This window comes from Anticarsia gemmatalis, chromosome 5, assembly GCF_050436995.1.
Source record: "Anticarsia gemmatalis isolate Benzon Research Colony breed Stoneville strain chromosome 5, ilAntGemm2 primary, whole genome shotgun sequence".
In the NCBI taxonomy this organism is placed as follows: domain Eukaryota; kingdom Metazoa; phylum Arthropoda; class Insecta; order Lepidoptera; family Erebidae; genus Anticarsia; species Anticarsia gemmatalis.
The window spans coordinates 8,687,502-8,710,601 of NC_134749.1; the positions used below are offsets into that span (position 1 = coordinate 8,687,502).

General features: G+C 36.8%; 4 protein-coding genes across 6 annotated transcripts; all 4 read right to left on the minus strand.

Annotated features, from left to right (window-relative positions):
• Positions 1-2,952: 2,952 nt before the first annotated feature.
• On the minus strand, positions 2,953-8,980 carry LOC142973080 (uncharacterized). Of its 3 annotated transcripts, XM_076114635.1 has the most exons (5): positions 8,884-8,980; positions 8,602-8,797; positions 3,492-3,691; positions 3,227-3,393; positions 2,953-3,123 (listed from the first exon to the last, which is right to left on the minus strand). In XM_076114635.1, the coding sequence occupies exons 1-5, from the start codon at positions 8,893-8,895 to the stop codon at positions 3,045-3,047; spliced, it is 654 nt and encodes a 217-aa protein (XP_075970750.1). In that variant the 5' UTR covers positions 8,896-8,980; the 3' UTR covers positions 2,953-3,044. The 3 variants fall into 3 exon arrangements, with proteins under 3 accessions (XP_075970750.1, XP_075970748.1, XP_075970749.1); XM_076114633.1 differs by lacking the exons at positions 8,602-8,797; positions 8,884-8,980 and adding an exon at positions 3,811-3,947 and having other exon boundaries at positions 3,492-3,722; XM_076114634.1 differs by lacking the exons at positions 2,953-3,123; positions 3,227-3,393; positions 3,492-3,691 and adding exons at positions 8,042-8,218; positions 8,335-8,501 and having other exon boundaries at positions 8,588-8,797.
• A 1,827-nt stretch (positions 8,981-10,807) lies between these two features.
• LOC142973262 (uncharacterized) lies at positions 10,808-14,418 on the minus strand. Its single transcript, XM_076114900.1, has 8 exons — positions 14,369-14,418; positions 14,068-14,277; positions 13,815-13,981; positions 13,635-13,707; positions 11,593-11,727; positions 11,297-11,506; positions 11,044-11,210; positions 10,808-10,956 (listed from the first exon to the last, which is right to left on the minus strand). Exons 1-8 carry the CDS (start codon positions 14,378-14,380, stop codon positions 10,881-10,883), a joined length of 1,050 nt encoding a protein of 349 aa, XP_075971015.1. The 5' UTR covers positions 14,381-14,418; the 3' UTR covers positions 10,808-10,880.
• A 2,371-nt stretch (positions 14,419-16,789) lies between these two features.
• On the minus strand, positions 16,790-17,648 carry LOC142973083 (uncharacterized). The gene is made up of 4 exons (XM_076114637.1): positions 17,589-17,648; positions 17,293-17,502; positions 17,038-17,204; positions 16,790-16,950 (listed from the first exon to the last, which is right to left on the minus strand). The coding sequence occupies exons 1-4, from the start codon at positions 17,598-17,600 to the stop codon at positions 16,875-16,877; spliced, it is 465 nt and encodes a 154-aa protein (XP_075970752.1). The 5' UTR covers positions 17,601-17,648; the 3' UTR covers positions 16,790-16,874.
• Positions 17,649-20,172: 2,524 nt separating this feature from the next.
• On the minus strand, positions 20,173-21,119 carry LOC142973082 (uncharacterized). The gene is made up of 4 exons (XM_076114636.1): positions 21,000-21,119; positions 20,703-20,912; positions 20,450-20,616; positions 20,173-20,343 (listed from the first exon to the last, which is right to left on the minus strand). Exons 1-4 carry the CDS (start codon positions 21,009-21,011, stop codon positions 20,268-20,270), a joined length of 465 nt encoding a protein of 154 aa, XP_075970751.1. The 5' UTR covers positions 21,012-21,119; the 3' UTR covers positions 20,173-20,267.
• Between the last annotated feature and the right edge of the window lie 1,981 nt (positions 21,120-23,100).

The window sequence follows — 23,100 nt, forward strand, 5'->3', positions numbered from 1 at the left end:
AGACTAGATGTCAGACTTTCAAGCTTCTGACTACTGTTAACGACTGTCAAAAATCTTCGAAAATGACAGCCGGGACCCACAATTTAACGTGCCTTCCGAAACAAGGCGGAACTCGATATGTGTAAATGGTCACCCATCCACAGAACAACCTCGGCAAGCGTGGCTTAACCTCAGAGATCGATCCGCGCGGCTGTTGTTAAAAAAAGTTATATAGAAACAAAGAAAAATGTTATAAAAAAAATTGCACGTTTTTGCTTATAACTTCTTTAATTGTTGATTTAGGGCAAAAAGTTATGAAACATATTTGTAGGCAAAATAATTTGCTACAAATTATGCTTTTACAGTTTTATTGTAAGATGCATAGTTTCCGAGATATAGCGAAATAAGTGTTTCCACCCCCTTTTCCAAGATGGCGGCCGGGGGACAAGAGTTGCGACCCCACAAACTTCAAGTTAAGCTTCTATGGACCCCCCCTACATGTTCCAAAAATAAAATTGCGTCCTCTAAGAAATGTAAAATTCATGTAACATTTCAATGGACTATTTATACAATACCGCAGTTTGATCTCGTGCGTATATGTAGTGGGGAGAAGAAATGCGCTCGCGCACTTGACTCTGAAGTTTAAGAATTACAAGGTCACCGTTGTGAACTAATTTGCACGTACAAGCAGTTCAATCAGTTGATTGGTATCGCGGCAGTTGGCCTGCAATTAAAAAAGCAATCAAATATTACGAATGTGTCGTAAATATGATTTTAAGTAATTGTTATTATTTCAACTGTCCTTTTATATTTCATTGTCATGTTTTCGGAAATGGCATATTTATTGGCTGTTTTAGTGACATAAATTTATTGCACTTGTTAATATTATTTACGTCCATTGAAATTACTTGTAACATGTCTGTGACCATACAGTCTGTAATTAATAGTTCCCTTATTTCAGTTAGTAATAAATAATAATAATACATTATCTGCACAAGCTTTTCAAAGCTGACAGGTTATTTAGTTATCATTAAACGTAACTGTAAATAGGTCAACTGTCAAATCATAATACATTAAATTAGTATTAAGTTGTAGCAAAGACCTGTCATATCTATACTAATATTATAAAGCTGAAGAGTTTGTTTGTTTGTTTGTTTGTTTGAACGCGCTAATCTCAGGAACTACTGGCCCGATTTGAAAAATTCTTTCGGTGTTAGATAGGCCATTTATCGAGGAAGGCTATAGGCTATAACATCACGCTACGTCCATTAGGAGCGGAGTAGCAACGAAAAATGTTACAAAAACGGGGAAAATTATGACCCATTCTCTCTTCGGTGACGCAAGCGAAGTTGCGCGGGTCAGCCAGTACATGATAAAATTATGCACAATTTTATGCTTTTATTTCAGTGTTTACGAATAGTAGATAAATAGAGGACACCTTAGGTTTCTCTTTAGTTACTTTTTAGATTTACCTTATGATAGATACGATAGAAAATTTGATATGATAGAACCTTTTGAATAGGTTTGCTATATTTTAAGTAACTCATTCACTTAAAATATAGCAAACCTATTCAAAAGTTGCTAAGCTTCTCGCCTTCTCTCTATTTTCTACCTAACTAAAAACTAGACTGATAATGAAAAAATTTCACACAAAAATGGACAATTATTATATTCTTCTTCATTTATCGGGCGGGTTAAACACCTAAGTTGTTTTCACTGATTTTATTAAACAAACATCATTAATTACAGTCTCAAATTCTGTGTGAGCTTTTAGGATACAATTTATGTATTAGTTCGGGGAACAAGTGTTTTCGCATTATTCTAGTATTATGAACTTGTAATAAAATCTCTTCAAGAATCACAAATGAGTACACGGATCATTAGGTTTCTTTCAGTGAGCTCGTGAGGTACCCTAATATCGAGCATTTTTGTGTAGAGAAAAGTTCATTACATATACATATACATTGTTCATCGTATTACAAGTTCATACATACTTTAATGCGAAAAGACTTTTTCCATGACCTAATATATTGGCGCTACTGTTCAATTCAATAGAGCATTTGATAGCGAAAGTTATTGAGCAAGAGCGTCCAAAGAAAAAGCTTCTATGTGACCAATCAGAAAGTGAATATATAAACGAAATGGATATTTGAACTATGCTTCAGGATTTCATGAAACAATTTTTCGGGTGATCCACGTCTTCCGTCTAAAATTTGAATGTTTCTCAAAGTTCCTAAACACAAGGACACATTCAAAGTGCAGGAGTTGTCTTCAGCTAAAAAAGACTAACAAGATTCTTACTGTTACTCATTTTAATAGCCAACTATAACACACCTGTCGTATCTTACAATATTGATCTGCAATCAATGCTTAAGTGAAATATAATGATGTAATGTATTTAACTTGTTAAGAAACCTACATGCTCTCGGTTATAATAGTGGAAGGTAATGGCTATAAAATGGGTCAATTATAATGATATGCCGATGTATTGATTGACAGTAACTATTCGTTATGTGCAATCAGTTTAACGATTATCAAATGTCATGAGTTTGTGATAGAATTTGTTAACATTGAGCAAATATTTTGGATGTCACAATAATTGTCAACATTGTTATAAAATAACTCGTAGGGTTTTTCGTATTTGTTAACGGGTAAAAACTGAGTTATAGTCATCATAATATATTCTTCCTTAAGTAAGGCTAGCGACTGCACGAAAGAAATTTATTTGATTAATCATTGTATTTGAAAATTAGAGATTAAAGCCGTCCTTGCTCTTTTATCAGAACTTATAGTTCTTCCTGCTTGTTATATTTTCTGTACTGGCATTAAACAGTAACTTTGGCCCTCAGCCTCCGTTTTTATTGACAGTGTTTAACCTAAATTTAAAAGTAATTTGATTTCGACAATGGGTTTAAGTGTGTAAGTAATACGCAATACATGTATGTAGATGTGTGGTGAAATCAAAAGAAGTAGTTGAAGGTATACAATCACAGTTTATTTACAATTCGCATCTCACATTCGTCAAGAGTCACATATAAACCAATAAATAGAAACAAACATATCATTTAGTAGTCGTGGTAAGCGTGTCCGTGGACGGGGGCGGGGTGCACGGAGTGACCGGAGTTGTGGACCACAGCGTTGAAACTGAAAAAATCAACATGATATTAGTGTCATTATTTAAAGTCATCAGCAATAGACAGTAGGAAGTCTAACTGATTGAGTATCGATGATCTAACTGGCAACTTACCCGTTATGGGCATCAGCGGTGTATTCTACCTTGCGGATGGTGCCGTCAGGTTGAGCCAGAGAGTAGTATCCGTGCACGGAGTCTCCGTCGCGGCTCTCGTGCTGAGACTTGTGGTCACCGGTGTGAGGGTCAGCCACGGAGTAGGAGAAGTCGTATTTGGGGTGAGCCTGCAATACAAAAGTCATTAGAACTCCATTAGTTTTGCAAGACATCAATGATAATCGATGACTATGACAATTAGGCATTAGAAATAGGTATATCTTACATAGGTGTCATGGCCGTCGTAATGGGCAACGGGAGCGGCGTAGTGAGCCACGGGGGCGACGTGGTGGACGACAGGGGCGGCGTAGTGGGCCACGGGGGCGGCGTAGTGGGCTACCGGGGCAGCGTAGTGAAGGGGCTCGTCGTGGCGAATTATGCTTTGGGAAGACACAGCGTGGCCATGTCCCAAAAGACCTGCATTGGCTGCGGCCAACAGAGCGCCGAAAGCTACGATCTGAAAGCGTTACGAAATAAGTTATAGTATTTGAAAAGCCATAGCGAAAAATATCTTTAATTTTGTGAGTAAATACTTTGAAACTCACTTTGCTGAACATTTTGGTGTGTTATTTGCTACGACCAAGTGTTGATTGATATCAAAGGACCTGCGGTTTATGGTTTTATAGAACACCGGGTGGTTGTGAGTTGCTGGCGAGAGGTGGGGCGGAGAAATGCGTGCGCGCACTTGACTCTGAATACTTTGACATGTATCAAGGTCGTAACGCCGGTACTAATATTGTTCGTGACGTTAACAATCTATTTTATTAAAAACGTGGAAATTATTTTAATAGAATTTATGCGATTGAATAGGATATAGAATGCAAAAGTGATTTAAAGTTACATAATACTTTTTTGTAGCTTAGTAAACATTTTTAATGGGTTTAATTTATTTATTCAATTAAAGAAAAAAAAATACATTCATATTTTATAACAACACCAATCAGAAAGTTTCACATTAGAAAAAAAAATATTTTCTTAAATTAATTACTGTTGAGCTTTGGAATATTAGGTAGTGCACATTGGTATTGCTTATATCAAAGCGGGAAGCGAACTGTCATTGGCGAAATATATGTTAAATGCGATTAGTGTACGATAGTGTAACTAGTTCAGCATACTAGTTTCAGTTAGTAGTACAACAGGAAGTGTGCCATGCCTTAACGTTGCATAGTCCGACCGCCAACCACCAACTTGCAAATAAGTACTAGGTACACCCACCAGTACGTTATTCCTTATCACTTAATGTCACCTATGCTAATTACATTATCAGACCTCTTAAGACTTTCGATTAAGGGTTGATTGCTTTAAGTACTTATCTATAATGATAACCGATAACTTACAAGCTGTCCCGATATTCAATTTGTTATTGCTATAGTAATTTCGATGTACGACGATAAGTATCCTACTGGCAATAAATGTTGCATATTACGGAAGTTCTAACTATAAATAAATTTTATATATTGACTGCTTTTGTGGCGCTGTTGGTAGTGTATGCGACTACCGCGCAAGAGGTTTCGGGCCCGAATCCCGGGTCGGGCCCTAAATTATTTACTGAGTTCTTTCTTAAAAGCTCCTGAGAGATTGCCCGGAGTTAGGAAGCAGACGTCGAAGACCCCCGTGCCTAAGAGAGCACGTAAAGCCGCTGGTCCTGCGCCTGACCTCTCCCTGGTCGTGTCGGTTTAGTCGTCTCACCGAGACGAGAGAATAGAGTGTGCACCTGTATTGTGTACACACTTGGCCGGGCAATTCTCAAAAGGGTGAGTTTTAGCGGTTTTTCATCAGAGAACGTATATAAATGAATAGATTTTATTATCGATAATTTTTATTTCTACGTAAACGTAAATTATCTATCGAGGCCTACGTTTAATGTATCATTTGATATTGTTATTAAAATAATAAAAAATAGAATACAGTGGAAATCTAATTTATATGGCGTGTCCTAACGTGAAATTGATCTAATTATGCTTTAAAAAAATATTGATTTCTTAAAAAAATACTGAATTTATTTATGTACATCGGTACTTTAACTATTTAACTATAATTTCCAGTATTATATTTTTGGTTTTATAATAAACTACAAAAGTTATGGAAGTTTTAAGAATGTCCGAACGCATAAGCATAATTTATCTGGCCCATCTTTGCGTTAACTTCCCACAAAAACCGTCGCTTGCACAGCCGGTGAAGGCTCCTGGCCCGCTCGCTGCTAGTCTCCTCCGTGTTTTAATACCATGACCACGTTTCTTTGCTGCTCCTCGCCAAAATTATACATGATATCGACTTCGAAATAGGATTTTGTAAGGTAAGTAAACTAATTTTTATGGTCGTATTTTTTTTACCAATATTGACAGAATATTATTCACAAAAAACAGCAGATTGTGTCATTGGGGTTTTACAACATTATTTTCTTCATTTATTCAATAACTGTATTAAAATAGCAAGATAAATGGATTTTTATGAGAAAAACTAATAAATCTGGCCCTAATTCACCTGGGTTTCTCTGGCGAATTTGCACCAGATAAATGAGATATGTCCCAGGTAAATTATGATTTCAGTAAATTTTCCCTTATTAATGACTAAATTATTGTTTATTTAAGTTCTAGATCAAAGAATAGGGGAAAATAAAGAAACAGACTACAGAAGAAAGACTTGTTAAAACGGTGAGCAAAGAGAAAACAGTATGAATATGTTAAAAGTAACCAACAGCTGTTGAAAGATAAAGAAGAGAAAGATAGACAGATATCTCAGGTACAAAGGCGAAAAAACTATTGAGTATTGAAGAAATATCATCAAGACAACTGATAGTGTGAAGAAAAAGATGTAGAAAGAAATTTAAGTCTTATTATTTAAGGAAAAAAGAACAAAAGAGAATCGCTATTTTTCTGAAATATTATACTCATCCTGAAAATAAATGATAGATACTGCTGGTTACACCGTTGTCTTCATCAATTTTGTAGAATTGTCCAATAAGAAAATACCCATAAGATTTACAAAAACGATAAAATCTATACTAATATTATAGAAGTCGAAATTTTGTTCGTTTGTTTGTTTGTTTGAACACGCTAATCTCAGGAACTACTGGTACGAATTGAAGATTTCTTTTACTGTTGGATAGCCTATTTATTGAGGAATGCTATAGTCTATATATCATCACGCTACGACTAATAGGAGTCGAGTAATTCATAAATTAAATCCAATCTGAAAAATCATTACGACAAGTGTAGAAAAAACCTGAAAGTAATTAAAATAGTAATTGTTTGTGTCATAGAAAAGTAAATAGTACTGAAAGAAAGATAATAGTCAAAACCCCTGTACACAAACATAATATTAAAAAAATGAAAGTAGAGTCGAACTGATTTTGTTATATCGACCACTGATAATTATTATGGCATAGATAATACAAGTTCAAAAACCTTCCAAATCTCTTATAAAATATTGTAAATAAGTAAATTATATGATCCTGATTATGTACTTGTCTTATTCAAGTGTATCTTAATCATATTTGTACGAGCTTTATAACAGTTTTGAAGATGTGAACTATTTTTACATTTCTCAACACTTTTTTCCGATTTAATAAGGTTCTTAAGAGTTTACCTGGAAGTGTTCCTAATTGTGACTGTGATGCATTTATTATAAGCCAAAGAAACGGCCGCTTGCGTTTTTTATTTCACCTTTTTCTAATTTACCTGTGCCTTATTTATCATCCACCTGGTCACATCTCATTCCGCTGGTAATGAAAAATTTTAAAACATTGTATTTCATTAACTAATGCGACTACAGGAGGGCCTCCGCTATTATCGAGTATCTTTTTGAAAACGCTATGATATTACTGCGATGTCTTCGCCAAAATAAGAATCTAAAATTTTGCCAGATAAATTATGCAAAAACACTTCATTTCTGAGAAATGCCCGGCCACTATAGAGAAAGTTCTGTACAGTTGGCTGGTGTCAATGAAATTGGCTGCCGTAGCTGAAACATCATTATCAGACATCATTATTATGGACAGATTCTTTGTGTTTGGTTCCAATCGATAGAGCAAGTCTGTGGAACTAAATATTGAAACATATTTCAGGCTATCTTTATTCAAGGTTTTATCATTCTAAGATTTATATCCATTTTTGTTTGCTCTCTAGTCAAGCCTTAATTCTGAATTATTTTTGTGATGTATATCATAATAAGATATTCATTAGTATTCTAGGATAGTATTACTTACTACATCAAATAGTATAGATAGTTTTCACGAACATTATGGTTACGTACTTAGACGCTCATAATTATGTATTTTAGTATGTATCATGTCGCGTTTTGATCATGTTTTATGATTTTATGAGTTACTAGCTGACCCTCGCAACTTCGCTTGCGTCACATAAGAGAAAACGAATCAAAATTTTCCCCGTTTTTGTAACATTTTTTATTGCTGCTCTGCTCCTTTTGGTCGTAGCGTGATGATATACAGCCTATAACCTTCCTCGGTAAATGAGCTATCTAACACTAAAAGAATTTTCCAAATCGGACCAGTAGTTAATGAGATTAGCGCGTTCAAACAAACAAACAAACAAACTCTTCAGCTTTATAATATTAGTATAGATTTTCAGTTTCATCTTTTCGTCATATAGGTAAAGTATGCTGTTCTTGCCTTATTTATTTGCCTAATTTTGTTGTGCCTGAATTGTTTGCGATAGATATACTTACTATGTAAAAATGTGTTTTTGTGTTTCGTTCTGAGGTTGGGGGAATCTAGGGTGGTAAGAAACCTTGTTGATTGTAAATAATACAAGTGGATTGGTATGAAAGCTTTATCTTTATTTAAGAAGCATAACGCATAATCTTTTCAATGTAATAAATATGTGTTAAATGAGATCAGTCTAGCTATTACTTGTTTATTAGTAGTGATGGTAACCGTGTCCATAGGCCTGAGGGTGCACAGAGGGGCCAGAGTTGTGAACCACAGCGTTGAATCTGGAAGAAACACGACGGATTACTAAACGAATTAGGAAAAAAATGGGATTATTATTTGAAACCCGTATTGTTAAAGCAACATCAATTATTGTAAATTACTTAAGTTTATAACTTACCCGTTGTGGGCATCAGCGGTGTACTCGACCTTGCGGATGGTGCCGTCAGGTTGAGCCAGAGAGTAGTATCCGTGCACGGAGTCTCCGTCGCGGCTCTCGTGCTGAGACTTGTGGTCACCGGTGTGAGGGTCAGACACCGAGTAAGAGTAGTCGTATTTGGGGTGAGACTGTAATGATTACAAATTAATTAATGAAGTCCTGGAAGCAGTCTCCCAATAAGTGAGATGTAGGTGTAAATTATTATGTGACTCACGTAAGTGTCGTGACCGTCGTAGTGAGCTACGGGGGCAGCGTAGTGGGCCACGGGAGCGGCGTAGTGGGCCACGGGAGCGGCGTAGTGTGCGATGGGAGCGGCGTAGTGATGAGGCGTGTCGTGGTGGACGATGCTGTGGTGGGAGGACACGTGACCGTGACCGAACAGACTGGCGCTAGCAGCGGCCAGGACGGCACCGAAAGCTACGATCTGTTAAAAAACAAAGTAGATTAATGAATATGTCTTGACAAATCCATTAGAATGATGTATATATTTTTTTATTTCAGAACACTCACTTTGCTGAACATGTTTGTTGTATTGTTTGTAAGAATCAAGTGTTGATTGATGTCAGTGCAGGTGGTGTATGGTTTTATAGAACACGGCACGCGTCGCGGTGGGGTGGAGAAATGTGTGCGCGCCTTGAGTGTGTAACTATGACATAGTACAACAGACCTTGTGAATTTCAGTATCAACAATAATATGTAGTGACCGAGTTGTGTGTTAATTAATTTAAATGAGGAATTTTAAAACGAATTATATATATTAAAATACGTTACGTATAATATCTAATTTCGCAAATGAATTTCGCTTTCGTTAAAAGACATTTGATAAATAATTATTATTAATCGTAAATCCTGTATCTCGTATCTGTGATGCTTGAAAATTAACAACCGGTATTTTTATTTCAGCTGGCGTCCATGTGTTCCAATAATGTCGTATCACTATCGACTATTGACAAATTTTGTATGATAAAATGTTCAGCACCTCTATATAAGTCTTTAAATAATTTTAACTGTTAACGCTTGTTAATCGACTGTCGAAAACCGCACTCCTGAACTTTTCTTCTCCTAGTTCATTTCTACAATGTTTTGTTCATTTTAGTTTTTTATTTAAGGGTATAGGTATTTAACGAGTATGTCACGTCTGTGTAAGACTTCAGTATAAACTTGTACTCCAGAGTTACTCCCAATACTCGAATTCTAATTAAATCGTGTCGGATTCGAGCTTACGTCAGATCGTACGCTTCAATTCCTAAATAACGTATGAAATCAAAAACATTCTGTAAAAACCCCAAGTCTCGCAGCTCGTTTTCTCTGCCGTAAAAAGTTGTGAGATCTCTTTAATACCAAGTCGATTAATCTATTTAGTCTCTACTTAAAGGACCTCCTGTCTTATGTTATTACATAAGTTATTATCATGCCAATATAAAAAAAAATACGTTTAAAACAATTTTTTTTGCTCGACTTGCGGGGGCACTGCCGTACCCCCAGATAATATCATAGAATTTCTCTCAGCTAGTTTTCTGTTAAAATTTGCGTTTGATCATGCATCAAGAGATTACCTACGATGTATAATTTAGAACATTAGTGTATAAAGTATCGATATTCAAAATATTATGGAGTCATGAAAATAAAAAAAAGAGAAAGACAAGACTGCTCATGTGGAGCGGTCTGTAGTGTAGTGTCTGTGTCATTAGATTCCTGGATCGGCCAAGGTGCTATTGGTTTTTCTCGATTTATTTTAGAGTATCTATTTCTCAATAGTAGCCTGGAGACTGGTAATTTGCCTAGCAAATTGCAATAGGCTCGCCTCCTGTAACATAGAACTAACATTCTTAATGGCTTGGTCGTAATGTGGTGGCATATAACCGTGTGCCCAGGTAGGCCTCTCGGGCGGCTTGAACAACTTTGACACTAGGTTGACCACTAACCATAGTAATACGACAAACAAACAAACCACAATTGGTCGACGACAATATTATTCAGGATATCATACGCGTATTGTCAAGTTATAAATTGCAATTTTAATAATTAACAGTGTATACAAAATTGCTCAAAATTTATCAAAAAAAACTTCTGAAGAAAAAATGGACTGAGCTTCTTATTTGTTAATCCAACATTTTCTTGCTACTAATATTTTATGTTTGCTTGTTGCAACATAATTATAGTTAGTTTAAATAATGTCAATGAGGTATTTATTTTCTATTAAAGATAAATCATTAGGCATCGAGCCAGATTTTAAATATTTTCAACGCTTCGATTTTTATTGGCACGTCAATAATTCTATCCAATAATCTACATTTAACTTTTGTAGACCCAATGATTATGAAGTAATGTTCAAGAAAGTAGATCAATTTATTATGTCATGGGTATTTGGATTAGACAAACAGCGGCCAACTACGATAGAAAACCAAATAAAAGATTCAGGTTGGTATGAAAACGTATTTTTATTTAACAAGTACTATTTATATCAATATGTACAAAATGAGATCAGTTCAGGTATCTTTAATTCATTAGTAGTGGTGGTAGTTGTGACCGTAGTTCTGAGGGTGCACGGAGGGACCGGAGTTGTGAACCACAGCGTTGAATCTGGAAGAAAAGAATGAGATTATTATTTCAAACCCGTCTTAGTATAGCAACATTCATTACAGTTAATTTGTAAAGTTTATATCTTACCCGTTGTGGGCATCAGCGGTGTATTCAACCTTGCGGATGGTGCCGTCAGGTTGAGCCAGAGAGTAGTATCCGTGCACGGAGTCTCCGTCGCGGCTCTCGTGCTGAGACTTGTGGTCACCGGTGTGAGGGTCAGACACAGAGTAAGAGTAGTCGTATTTGGGGTGAGACTGTAATGATTACAAATTAATTAATGAAGTTCTGGAAGCACTCTCCTAGTAAGTGAGATGTAGGTGTAAATTATTATGTAACTCACGTAAGTGTCGTGACCGTCGTAGTGAGCTACGGGGGCAGCGTAGTGGGCAACGGGAGCGGCGTAGTGGGCGGCGGGGGCGGCGTAGTGTGCGATGGGAGCGGCGTAGTGATGAGGCGTGTCGTGGTGGACGATGCTGTGGTGGGAGGACACGTGACCGTGACCGAACAGACTGGCGCTAGCAGCGGCCAGGACGGCACCGAAAGCTACGATCTGTAAAAATTCATAATACATTAGTGTTAATGTCTCGACAAATAAATTAGAATTGTGTATATATTTTTTTGTTTTAGAACACTCACTTTGCTGAACATGTTGGTTGTATTGTTTGTAAGAATCAAGTGTTGATTGATGTCAGTGCAGGTGTTGTATGGTTTTATAGAACACGGCACGCGTCGCGGTGGGGTGGAGAAATGTGTGCGCGCCTTGAGTGTGAACTATGACATAGTACAAGAGACCTTGTGAATTTCAGTATCAACAATAATATGTAGTGACTGAGTTGTGTGGTAATTAATTTAAATGAGGAATTTTAAAACGAATTATATATATTAAAATACGTATAATATCTAATTTCGCAAATGAATTTCGCTTTCGTTAAAAGGCATTTGATAAATAATTATTATTAATCGTAAATCCTGTATCTCGTATCTGTGATGCTTTAGAGAAAATTAACAACCGGTATTTTTATTTCAGCCAGCATAGCTAATCGCCTACGCCGCATTCTAACTGCTAAAGTTGCTACGTTCAAAATATCAAACTCTGGCCTATATGTGTTCCAATAATAGCGCACCACTATCGACTTTTGACAAATTTTGTATGAGAAATTTTCAGCATCTCTATATTAGTCTTTAATTAATGTTAACTGTTAACGCTTATTAATCGATAGTATCGACTGTCGAAAAGCGCACTCCTGAGCTTTTCTTCTCCTAGTTCACTTTTACAATGCTGTGTACATTCTAGTTTTTTTTTTAAAGAGTAAATATAGGTATTTAACGAGTTTGTCAGGTCTCTGTTAAGACTTGAGTTTAAACTTCTACCAGAGTTACTCCCGATACTCGAATTCGAATTCAATCGTGTTGGATTCAAGCTTACGTCAGATCGTACGCTTCAATTCCTAAATAACGTATGAAATCAAAAACATTCTGTAAAAACCCCAAGTCTCGCAGCTCGTTTTCTCTGCCGTAAAAAGTTGTGAGATCTCTTTAATACCAAGTCGATTAATCTATTTAGTCTCTACTTAAATGACCTTCTGTCTTATGTTATTACATAAGTTATTATCATGCCAATATTAAAAAGATACGTTTAAAACAATTTTTTTTGCTCGACTTGCTCGACACTGCCGTACCCCCAGATAATATCATAGAATTTCCCTCAGCTAGTTTTCTGTTAAAATTTGCGTTTGATCATGCATCAAAAGATTACTTACACATGTACAATTTAGAACATAAGTGTATAAAGTATCGATATTCAAAATATATATTATGGAGTCATGAAAATAAAAAAAAGAGAACGACAAAACTGCTCATGTGGAGCGGTCTGTAGTGTAGTGTCTGTCTCATTAGATTCCTGGATCGGCCAAGGTGCTATTGGTTTTTCTCGATTTATTTTAGAGTATCTATTTCTCAATAGTAGCCTGGAGACTGGTAATTTGCCTAGCAAATTGCAATAGGCTCGCCTCCTGTAACATAGAACTAACATTCTTAATGGCTTGGTCGTAATGGTGGCATATAACCGTGTGCCCAGGTACATTGCAATGAGTAAATTGTAGTCCAACCATTAGTCGACGACAATATTATTCAGGACAATACGCGTATGATACGCGTATTGTCAAGTCATAAATTGCAATTTTAATAATTAACAGTGTATACAAAATTGCTCAAAATTTATCAAAAAAATCTTCTGAGGAACAAATGGACTGAGCTTCTTATTTGTTAATCCAACATTTTCTTGCTACTAATATTTTATGATTGCTTGTTGCAACATAATGATAGTTAGTTTAAATAATATCAATGAGGTATTTATTTTCTATTACAGATAAATCATTAGGCATCGAGCCAGATTTTAAATATTTTCAACGCTTCGATTTTTATTGGCACGTCAATAATTCTATCCAATAATCTACATTTGACTTTTGTAGACCCAATGATGATGAAGTAATGTTCAAGAAAGTAGATCAATTTATTATGTCATAGGTACATATTTGGATTAGACAAACAGCGGCCAACTACGATAGAAAACCAAATAAAAGATTTAGGTTGGTATGAAAACGTATTTTTTATTTAACAGGTACTATTCATATTAATATGTACAAAATGAGATCAGTTCAGGTATCTTTAATTCATTAGTAGTGGTGGTAGTTGTGTCCGTAGGTCTGAGGGTGCACGGAGGGACCGGAGTTGTGAACCACAGCGTTGAAACTGGAAGAAAAGAATGGAATTATTATTTGAAACCCGTAAGTAGCAACATTAATTGCTGTTAATTTGTAAAGTATAAGAGAATTCTTTATAATCTAATGTAAGCTTACCCGTTGTGAGCATCAGCAGTGTATTCAACCTTGCGGATGGTGCCGTCAGGTTGAGCCAGAGAGTAGTATCCGTGCACAGAGTCTCCGTCGCGGCTCTCGTGCTGAGACTTGTGGTCACCGGTGTGAGGGTCAGACACAGAGTAAGAGTAGTCGTATTTGGGATGAGACTGTAATGATTACAAATTAATTAATGAAGTCCTGGAAGCACTCTCCCAATAAATGAGATGTTGGTGTAAATTATTATGTGACTCACGTAGGTGTCGTGACCGTCGTAGTGAGCTACGGGGGCAGCGTAGTGGGCAACGGGAGCGGCGTAGTGGGCCACGGGAGCGGCGTAGTGTGCGATGGGAGCGGCGTAGTGATGAGGCGTGTCGTGGTGGACGATGCTGTGGTGGGAGGACACGTGACCGTGACCGAACAGACTGGCGCTAGCAGCGGCCAGGACGGCACCGAAAGCTACGATCTGTAAAAAAACAAAGTAGATTAATGAATATGTCTTGACAAATCCATTAGAATTATGTACAATATATATTTTTTTATTTCAGAACACTCACTTTGCTGAACATGTTTGTTGTGTTGTTTGTAAGAATCAAGTGTTGATTGATGTCAGTGCAGGTGTTGTATGGTTTTATAGAACACGGCACGCGTCGCGGTGGGGTGGAGAAATGTGTGCGCGCCTTGAGTGTGTAACTATGACATAGTACAAGAGACCTTGTGAATTTCAGTATCAACAATAATATGTAGTGACCGAGTTGTGTGTTAATTAAATAAAACAATTAACAAATTTATTTATTAAAATAATATTAGACTATTGTTTACTATCTTTGTTATTAAATTGAAGATTTCTACAAATAAATTATGCGTTGTACAAAATATACAATCAGCTACATAGGTCGCTTAGCAACAACATATAAAAGGGTAAAAAACCCTTTTATCTCAACATTTAACTCACCCCTGAACGAATTAAAAAAAATAATCTATGCTTAACGTTTTCCAGTGAAATAAAATGCATGCTTTAGAATATAGAGTTACTGAAGAAGAATGAATATGTTTTGCGACTTTCGTAGCTGTCTGTACGAATTGTACAGTAATTTTAAAAATTCGTACATAATATATATGTTACTGTAAAAGCCCGAACGGTGGTAAATCCTAAGATTTTCCGGTATAACCTAAGATTTACCAACTCGCAATGGTAAAAGTCCGAACAATTCTTTTATTTCGAACTTTTACCCATATTCACTTGATGATATCGAGATGTCGCCGGAGCCCCGCTTCGCGGGGCTCCTCCTTCTGGGTGGTTAAAAAAAAATAACCACGAACCACCTTCTAACCTAACCTACCCATGTCGCTATGCCCAAAATTCCTTCTTTATAACTATGTCACAGTATATAAATAATTATACCGTGAAATAGTTATAAACATAGTTATGAAGGAGGATTTTTTTATATATCGTAACATAGTTTTTAAACTCTGGCTTGTTCGGACTTTTGCCATTGAGAGTTGGTAAATCTTAGGTTTTACCGGAAAATCTTAGGATTTACCACCGTTCGGGCTTTTACAGTAACATATACATAACTTAACTAAATGGACACTGGTATTATAATAATCTATAACGCGTTTTTCTTCTGCTGTTACACCCAATGATTTCGTGTTTGAATCCTCGATGATGCTAAAACATAGACGATATAAACATCTTGAACGTAGTTGTCGCGGAGAGCTTCTAACGTAGTTGAAAGCGTAAATATGTTACTGTCCCATCGGGCTATGAGACTGATGAAACAGAACGTCAATGTAACATTATTTCACTTTATAATTGATATGCAATCAGGGTTTGGGCTGCTGTTTAGTATAATCAAACGGGTGTTACTACTATGCTATACTATTCCACCCTTACTTAAAGTTTCGGGATCAACGGTCACATTTACAATTACTCGTTACACTATTAGGATTGTTAATCACTGGTATATGTGCAGACTCTTAACTATAGATCTAATCGAAGATATTCGGCATTTCATGAGTTTTTGGCAGCCAGTATCTGTGCAGACCGCTGGAGTCGTTCACAGTAGCTGCATACCTGTCTGTATTTGCGCAGTTATATGGGAGGAACTTAAAACGTTGTTTTCATAATGCTGACTTAGGGTGTTCCATACTCTGAGTTATCATGTTACTCTCAGCAATGTACTATTCGTCATCCGTATTTACATATATCTGGGCAATCGGTAAAAGTGTAAACTATATCTGTGGTTGATAAAACACAACGTTTTCGGAATTTGATGACGTGTATATATCAAAGAAATTTGACTCTCACGAAATCTCATCTTAGTTATTGTGATACAGACGATCAGCCATCAGCGAGTTTAGTGAGCCAAAGTTTACGTCAAATAATACGCACCGCGAAAGTAGGTGGTGTAAAACAGTATGAGAAGGAATTAATGGCTTGGTCGTAATGGTGGCATTTAACCGTGTGCCCAGGTACATTGCAATGAGTAAATTGCAGTCCAACCATTAGTCGACGACAATATTATTCAGGATATCATACGCGTATTGTCAAGTCATAAATTGCAATTTTAATAATTAACAGTGTATACAAAATTGCTCAAAATGTATCAAAAAAATCTTCTAAAGAAAAAATGGACTGAGCTTCTTATTTGTTAATCCAACATTTTCTTGCTACTAATATTTTATGTTTGCTTGTTGCAACATAATACAGTTAGTTTAAATAATGTCAATGAGGTATTTATTTTCTATTAAAGATAAATCATAAAGCATTGAGCCAGATTTTGAATATTTTCAACGCTTCGATTTTTATTGGCACGTCAATAATTCTATCCAATAATCTACATTTGACTTTTGTAGACCCAATGATGATGAAGTAATGTTCAAGAAAGTAGATCAATTTATTATGTCATAGGTACATATTTGGATTAGACAAACAGCGGCCAACTGCGATAGACAACCAAATAAAAGATTTAGGCTGGTATGAAAACGTATTTTTTATTTAACAGGTACTATTCATATTAATATGTACAAAATGAGATCAGTTCACGTATTTATAACCAATTAGTAGTGGTGGTAGTTGTGTCCGTAGGTCTGAGGGTGCACGGAGGGACCAGAGTTGTGAACCACAGCGTTGAATCTGGAAGAAAAAAATGGGATTATTATTTGAAACCCGTATTATTATAGCAACATTAATAACTGTTAATTTGTTAAGTTTATAACTTACCCGTTGTGGGCATCAGCGGTGTATTCAACCTTGCGGATGGTGCCGTCAGGTTGAGCCAGAGAGTAGTATCCGTGCACGGAGTCTCCGTCGCGGCTCTCGTGCTGAGACTTGTGGTCACCGGTGTGAGGGTCAGACACCGAGTAAGAGTAGTCGTATTTGGGGTGAGACTGTAATGATTACAAATTAATTAATGAAGTCCTGGAAGCATTCTCCCAATAAATGAGATGTACGCGTGTCAATGATTATGTGACTCACGTAAGTGTCGTGACCGTCGTAGTGAGCTACGGGGGCAGCGTAGTGGGCAACGGGAGCGGCGTAGTGGGCCACGGGAGCGGCGTAGTGTGCGATGGGAGCGGCGTAGTGATGAGGCGTGTCGTGGTGGACGATGCTGTGGTGGGAGGACACGTGACCGTGACCGAACAGACTGGCGCTGGCAGCGGCCAGGACGGCACCGAAAGCTACGATCTGTTAACAAACAAAGTAGATTAATGAATATGTCTTGACAAATCCATTAGAATTATGTATATTTTTTTTTATTTCAGAACCCTCACTTTGCTGAACATGTTGATTGTATTGTTTGTAAGAATCAAGTGTTGATTGATGTCAGTGCAGGTGCTGTATGGTTTTATAGAACACGGCACGCGTCGCGGTGGGGTGGAGAAATGTGTGCGCGCCTTGAGTGTGTAACTATGACATAGTACAACAGACCTTGTGAATTTCAGTATCAACAATAATATGTAGTGACTGAGTTGTGTGGTAATTAATTTAAATGAGGAATTTTAAAACGAATTATGTATATTAAAATACATATTAATATCTAATTTCGTTGTGTGTTAATTAAACAAAACATTCAATAATTTTATTCATGAAAATATTACTAGACTTTTTTTTTAAATTATCTTTGTAATTGAATTGTAAATTTCTCCAAATACATTTTGCGTTGTACAAATTATTCAATCACTTGCAAAAGTAGCTGAACAACTACATATTTTTAGTCTTCTTATTCCTCCTACATTTAAACTAGCACCTGAACAAATCTCGTGGAATGGTTGGAATAAAAAAAAAATCAAAGATTACAGATTTTTCGGTGAAATAAAATGCATACTTCAGAATCTAAAGTTACGGAAGAATGAATATGTTTTGCAACTTTTGTAGCTGTCTGTACATACATATATAATTGATCTAAATGGACACTGTTATGATAATAATCTATAACGCATTTTTACTTCTGCTGTTACACCCAAAGATTTCGTGCTTGAATCCACGATAATGCTAAAATATAGGCGTAGGCAAACATCTTGAACGTAGTTGTCACGGAGAGCTTCTAACGCAGTTGAAAGCGTAAATATGTTACTGTCCCATCGGGCTATGAGACTGATGAAACCGAACGTCAATGTAGCATTATTTTACTCTATAACTGATATGCAATCAAGGCTTGGGCTGCTGTTTGTATAATCAAACGGGTGTTACTACTATGCTATACTATTCCACCCTTACTTAAAGTTTCGGGATCAACTGTCATATTAATTAACTAGCTGACCCGCGCAACTTCGCTTGCGCCACATAATATAGAATGGGTCAAAATTTTCCCTGTTTTTATAGCTTCTTTTACTGGTACACTGCTCCTATTAGTCGTAGCGTGATGATATACAGCCAATAGCCTTCCTCGATAAATGAGCTATCTAGCACTGAAAGAATTTTTCAAATGGGACGAGTAGTTCCTGAGATTAGCGCGTTCAAACAAACAAACAAACAAACAAACAAACAAACAAACAATCAAACAATCAAACAATCAAACAATCAAACAATCTCTTCAGCTTTATAATAAGAGTATAGATATAATAAGAGTATAGATAGTATAGATTATTGATCGCTGCACACCATTAGGATTGTTAATCACTGCTATATGTGCAGACTCTTAACTATAGATCTAATAGAAGATATTCGCAATTTCATGAGTGTTTGGCTGCCAGTATCTGTGCAGACTCACTGGGCTCGTTCACAGTAGCTGTGTACCTGTATATGTGCGGTAATATGGGAGGAGCTTAAAACGTTGTTTACATAATGCTGACATAGGGCGTTCAATACTCTGAGTTATCATGTTACTCTCAGCAATGTACTATTCGTCATCCGTATTTACAAATGTTTATCAGGGCAATCGGTAAAAGTGTAAACTATATCTGTGGTTGATAAAACACAATGTTTTTGGAATTCCCTGACGTGAAAATGTCAAAGAAATTCGAAACTCATGAAAACTCATCTTGGTTATTGTGATACAGATGATTACCCATCAGCGTGTTTAGTGACCCGAAGTGCAAAGTTTACATCAAATAATACAGTATACCGCGTAAATAGGTGGTGTAAATCATTATTAAAAGGAATATTTGCCTCATATTAATGTTTTTTAAAAACTTGTTTTAGATATAATCTTCATAGTTAATCAAAGACGATGGCGATAGTGGGATGATCCCACGTCCTCGCATATAAATAAGACTAATTAACTATACTTTTCTGAATAAACAGTAACAATGTTTAAAAGAAATTGATGTTGTGGAGGAACGAGGTGATCGTGTTCCTCCAACACAAAAGGAGGATCATCCGACCAGGCGAGGTGATCATGCCTGTTGGGCCTAGGCTGCCCGACTTTTGTAGTCGGGAACTTGTATATATAGTCAGTTGCAGTGCAAACTTCGATAGCGCGATCCAGGACTTGTGACGTCTGTCACGCTGCGCGTGGTGGTTGGTTGTGCGCTGTAGATGTCGCTGTATGTAGCGATCCGCTACAATGTAAATGATTATTATAAAATTTATACTAAAATCTAATCGGATACTACGACATTTACGAGCCTCCAACCCACCATCGACCTCGGGCTCTTTTATCTGCCAAAAATGCGATCGCGGTGATCACTCTGCATAGGCCTTTTAAGTCACGAACGAAAATGTTCCCTGATTACAAATATTCCTCTATCTGACGCCACCTGAATCATCTGCAATAGATGGACATTGGACACAGGCCAATGATGATGATGATAATAAAATATTACATTTCGAACTTCTCCTTTGAAAATCGCGAGGCTTCATTTTGTACTTCCGTTTCAATAGGGTGTTATTAAAATAAGTAAAAGTAATTTTTAGTTTTTGAAGTTACTTTTATTGAAGAACTCCTTAATCACGTCCAGCATTTTTTGATTATGATAAATATTTACAAAAGTTCAGTCTATTTCAGCCGTTCAGTAGTGATGGTAACCGTGTCCGTAGGTCTGAGAGTGTACGGAGGGGCCAGAGTTGTGAACCACAGCGTTGAATCTGGAAGAAAGAAAAGTAGATTTATATATGTAACTTTTTCCTCATAGTAACGATACGATGACGATAGTAATTTTAACAATAACAGTGAATGAGCTTTATAACTTACCCGTTGTGGGCATCAGCGGTGTATTCAACCTTGCGGATGGTGCCGTCAGGTTGAGCCAGAGAGTAGTATCCGTGCACGGAGTCTCCGTCGCGGCTCTCGTGCTGAGACTTGTGGTCACCGGTGTGAGGGTCAGACACAGAGTAAGAGTAGTCGTATTTGGGGTGGGACTGCAATGATTACAAATTAATTAATGAAGTTCTGGAAGCACTCTCCCAATAAGTGAGATGTTGGTGTAAATTATTATGTGACTCACGTAAGTGTCGTGACCGTCGTAGTGAGCTACGGGGGCAGCGTAATGGGCAACGGGAGCGGCGTAGTGGGCCACGGGAGCGGCGTAGTGTGCGATGGGAGCGGCGTAGTGATGAGGCGTGTCGTGGTGGACGATGCTGTGGTGGGAGGACACGTGACCGTGACCGAACAGACTGGCGCTAGCAGCGGCCAGGACGGCACCGAAAGCTACGATCTGTAAAAATGCATAATACATTAGTGATAATGTTTCGACAAATCCATTAGAATGATCTCTATATTTGTTTTATTTCAGAACACTCACTTTGCTGAACATGTTGGTTGTATTGTTTGTAAGAATCAAGTGTTGATTGATGTCAGTGCAGGTGTTGTATGGTTTTATAGAACACGGCACGCGTCGCGGTGGGGTGGAGAAATGTGTGCGCGCCTTGAGTGTGTAACTATGACATAGTACAACAGACCTTGTGAATTTCAGTATCAACAATAATATGTAGTGACTGAGTTGTGTGGTAATTAATTTAAATGAGGAATTTTAAAACGAATTATATATATTAAAATACATATTAATATCTAATTTCGTTGTGTGTTAATTAAACAAAACATTCAATAATTTTATTCATGAAAATATTACTAGACTTTTTTTTTAATTATCTTTGTAATTGAATTGTAAATTTCTCCAAATACATTTTGCGTTGTACAAATTATTCAATCACTTGCAAAAATAGCTGAACAACTACATATTTTTAGTCTTCTTTTTCCTACATTTAAACTAGCACCTGAACAAATCTCGTGGAATGGTTGGAATAAGTAAAAAATCAAAGATTAAAGATTTTTCGGTGAAATAAAATGCATACTTCAGAATCTAAAGTTACGGAAGAATGAATATGTTTTGCAACTTTTGTAGCTGTCTGTACATACATATATAATTGATCTAAATGGACACTGTTATGATAATAATCTATAACGCATTTTTACTTCTGCTGTTACACCCAAAGATTTCGTGCTTGAATCCACGATAATGCTAAAATATAGGCATAGGCAAACATCTTGAACGTAGTTGTCACGGAGAGCTTCTAACGCAGTTGAAAGCGTAAATATGTTACTGTCCCATCGGGCTATGAGACTGATGAAACCGAACGTCAATGTAGCATTATTTTACTCTATAACTGATATACAATCAAGGCTTGGGCTGCTGTTTAGCAGTGGCGAAGGCTCCATACAACTCGATTCCTACCGGCTTCCCTTTCTGGACAGACTTAATATTAGTGTTAAATTAATTGTTTACTTTTGCCTAATAATACACAATTAATTAATAATAAACAATATTTAAAGCGAAATCTTTAACTAGAATCAATAGTCTAATCGAAAAAACTGACCCTTCGCCACTGCTGTTTAGTATAATCCAACGGGTGTTACTACTATGCTATACTATTCCACCCTTACTAAAAGTTTCGGGATCAACTGTCATATTAATTAACTAGCTGACCCGCGCAACTTCGCTTGCGCCACATAATATATGTAGAATGGGTCAAAAATTTCCCTGTTTTTATAACTTTTTTTACTGGTACTCTGCTCCTATTAGTCGTAGCGTGATGATATATAGCCAATAGCCTTCCTCGATAAATGGGCTATCTAGCACTGAAAGAATTTTTCAAATCGGACGAGTAGTTCCTGAGATTAGCGCGTTCAAACAAACAAACAAACAAACTCTTCAGCTTTATAATAATAGTATAGATAGTATAGATTATTGCTCGCTGCACACCATTAGGATTGTTAATCACTGTTATATGTGCAGACTCTTAACTTTAGATCTAATAGAAGATATTCGCTATTTCATGAGTTTTTGGCAGCCAGCATCTGTGCAGACCGCTGGGCTCGTTCACAGTACCGTAGCTGTGTACCTGTATATGTGCGGTAATATGGGAGGAACTTAAAACGTTGTTTACATAATGCTGACTCATGACGTTCAATAGTCTGAGTTGTCACGTTACCCTCAGCAATGTACTATTCGCTATCCATATTTACACATGTCGGGGTATTCGTTTTATGTGTAAGCTATATCTGTGGTTGATAAAACACGATGTTTTTGGAATTTCCTGGCGTGAATATCTATGACGACATTCGTACAATACGTGTGTAGCCAATTTCTTCCCATTCTTGACGGAAAGTGGCAGGGTCGGTAGCCGGGATTATATACAGTGCTTTTAAGTCACGAAATATCACCTTGGTTAATATGATACAGATGATCAGCCACCAGTGCGTTTAGTAACCTGAAGTACAAAGTTGACATTAAATATTAAATACCGTGCAAGGTGTAAATCAGTATCAGGAGTAATATTAATTCAAAAGCCGCATTCTAAGGATTTTTAAAAACCTATATATAAAATACTCTTCATAGCAAATCA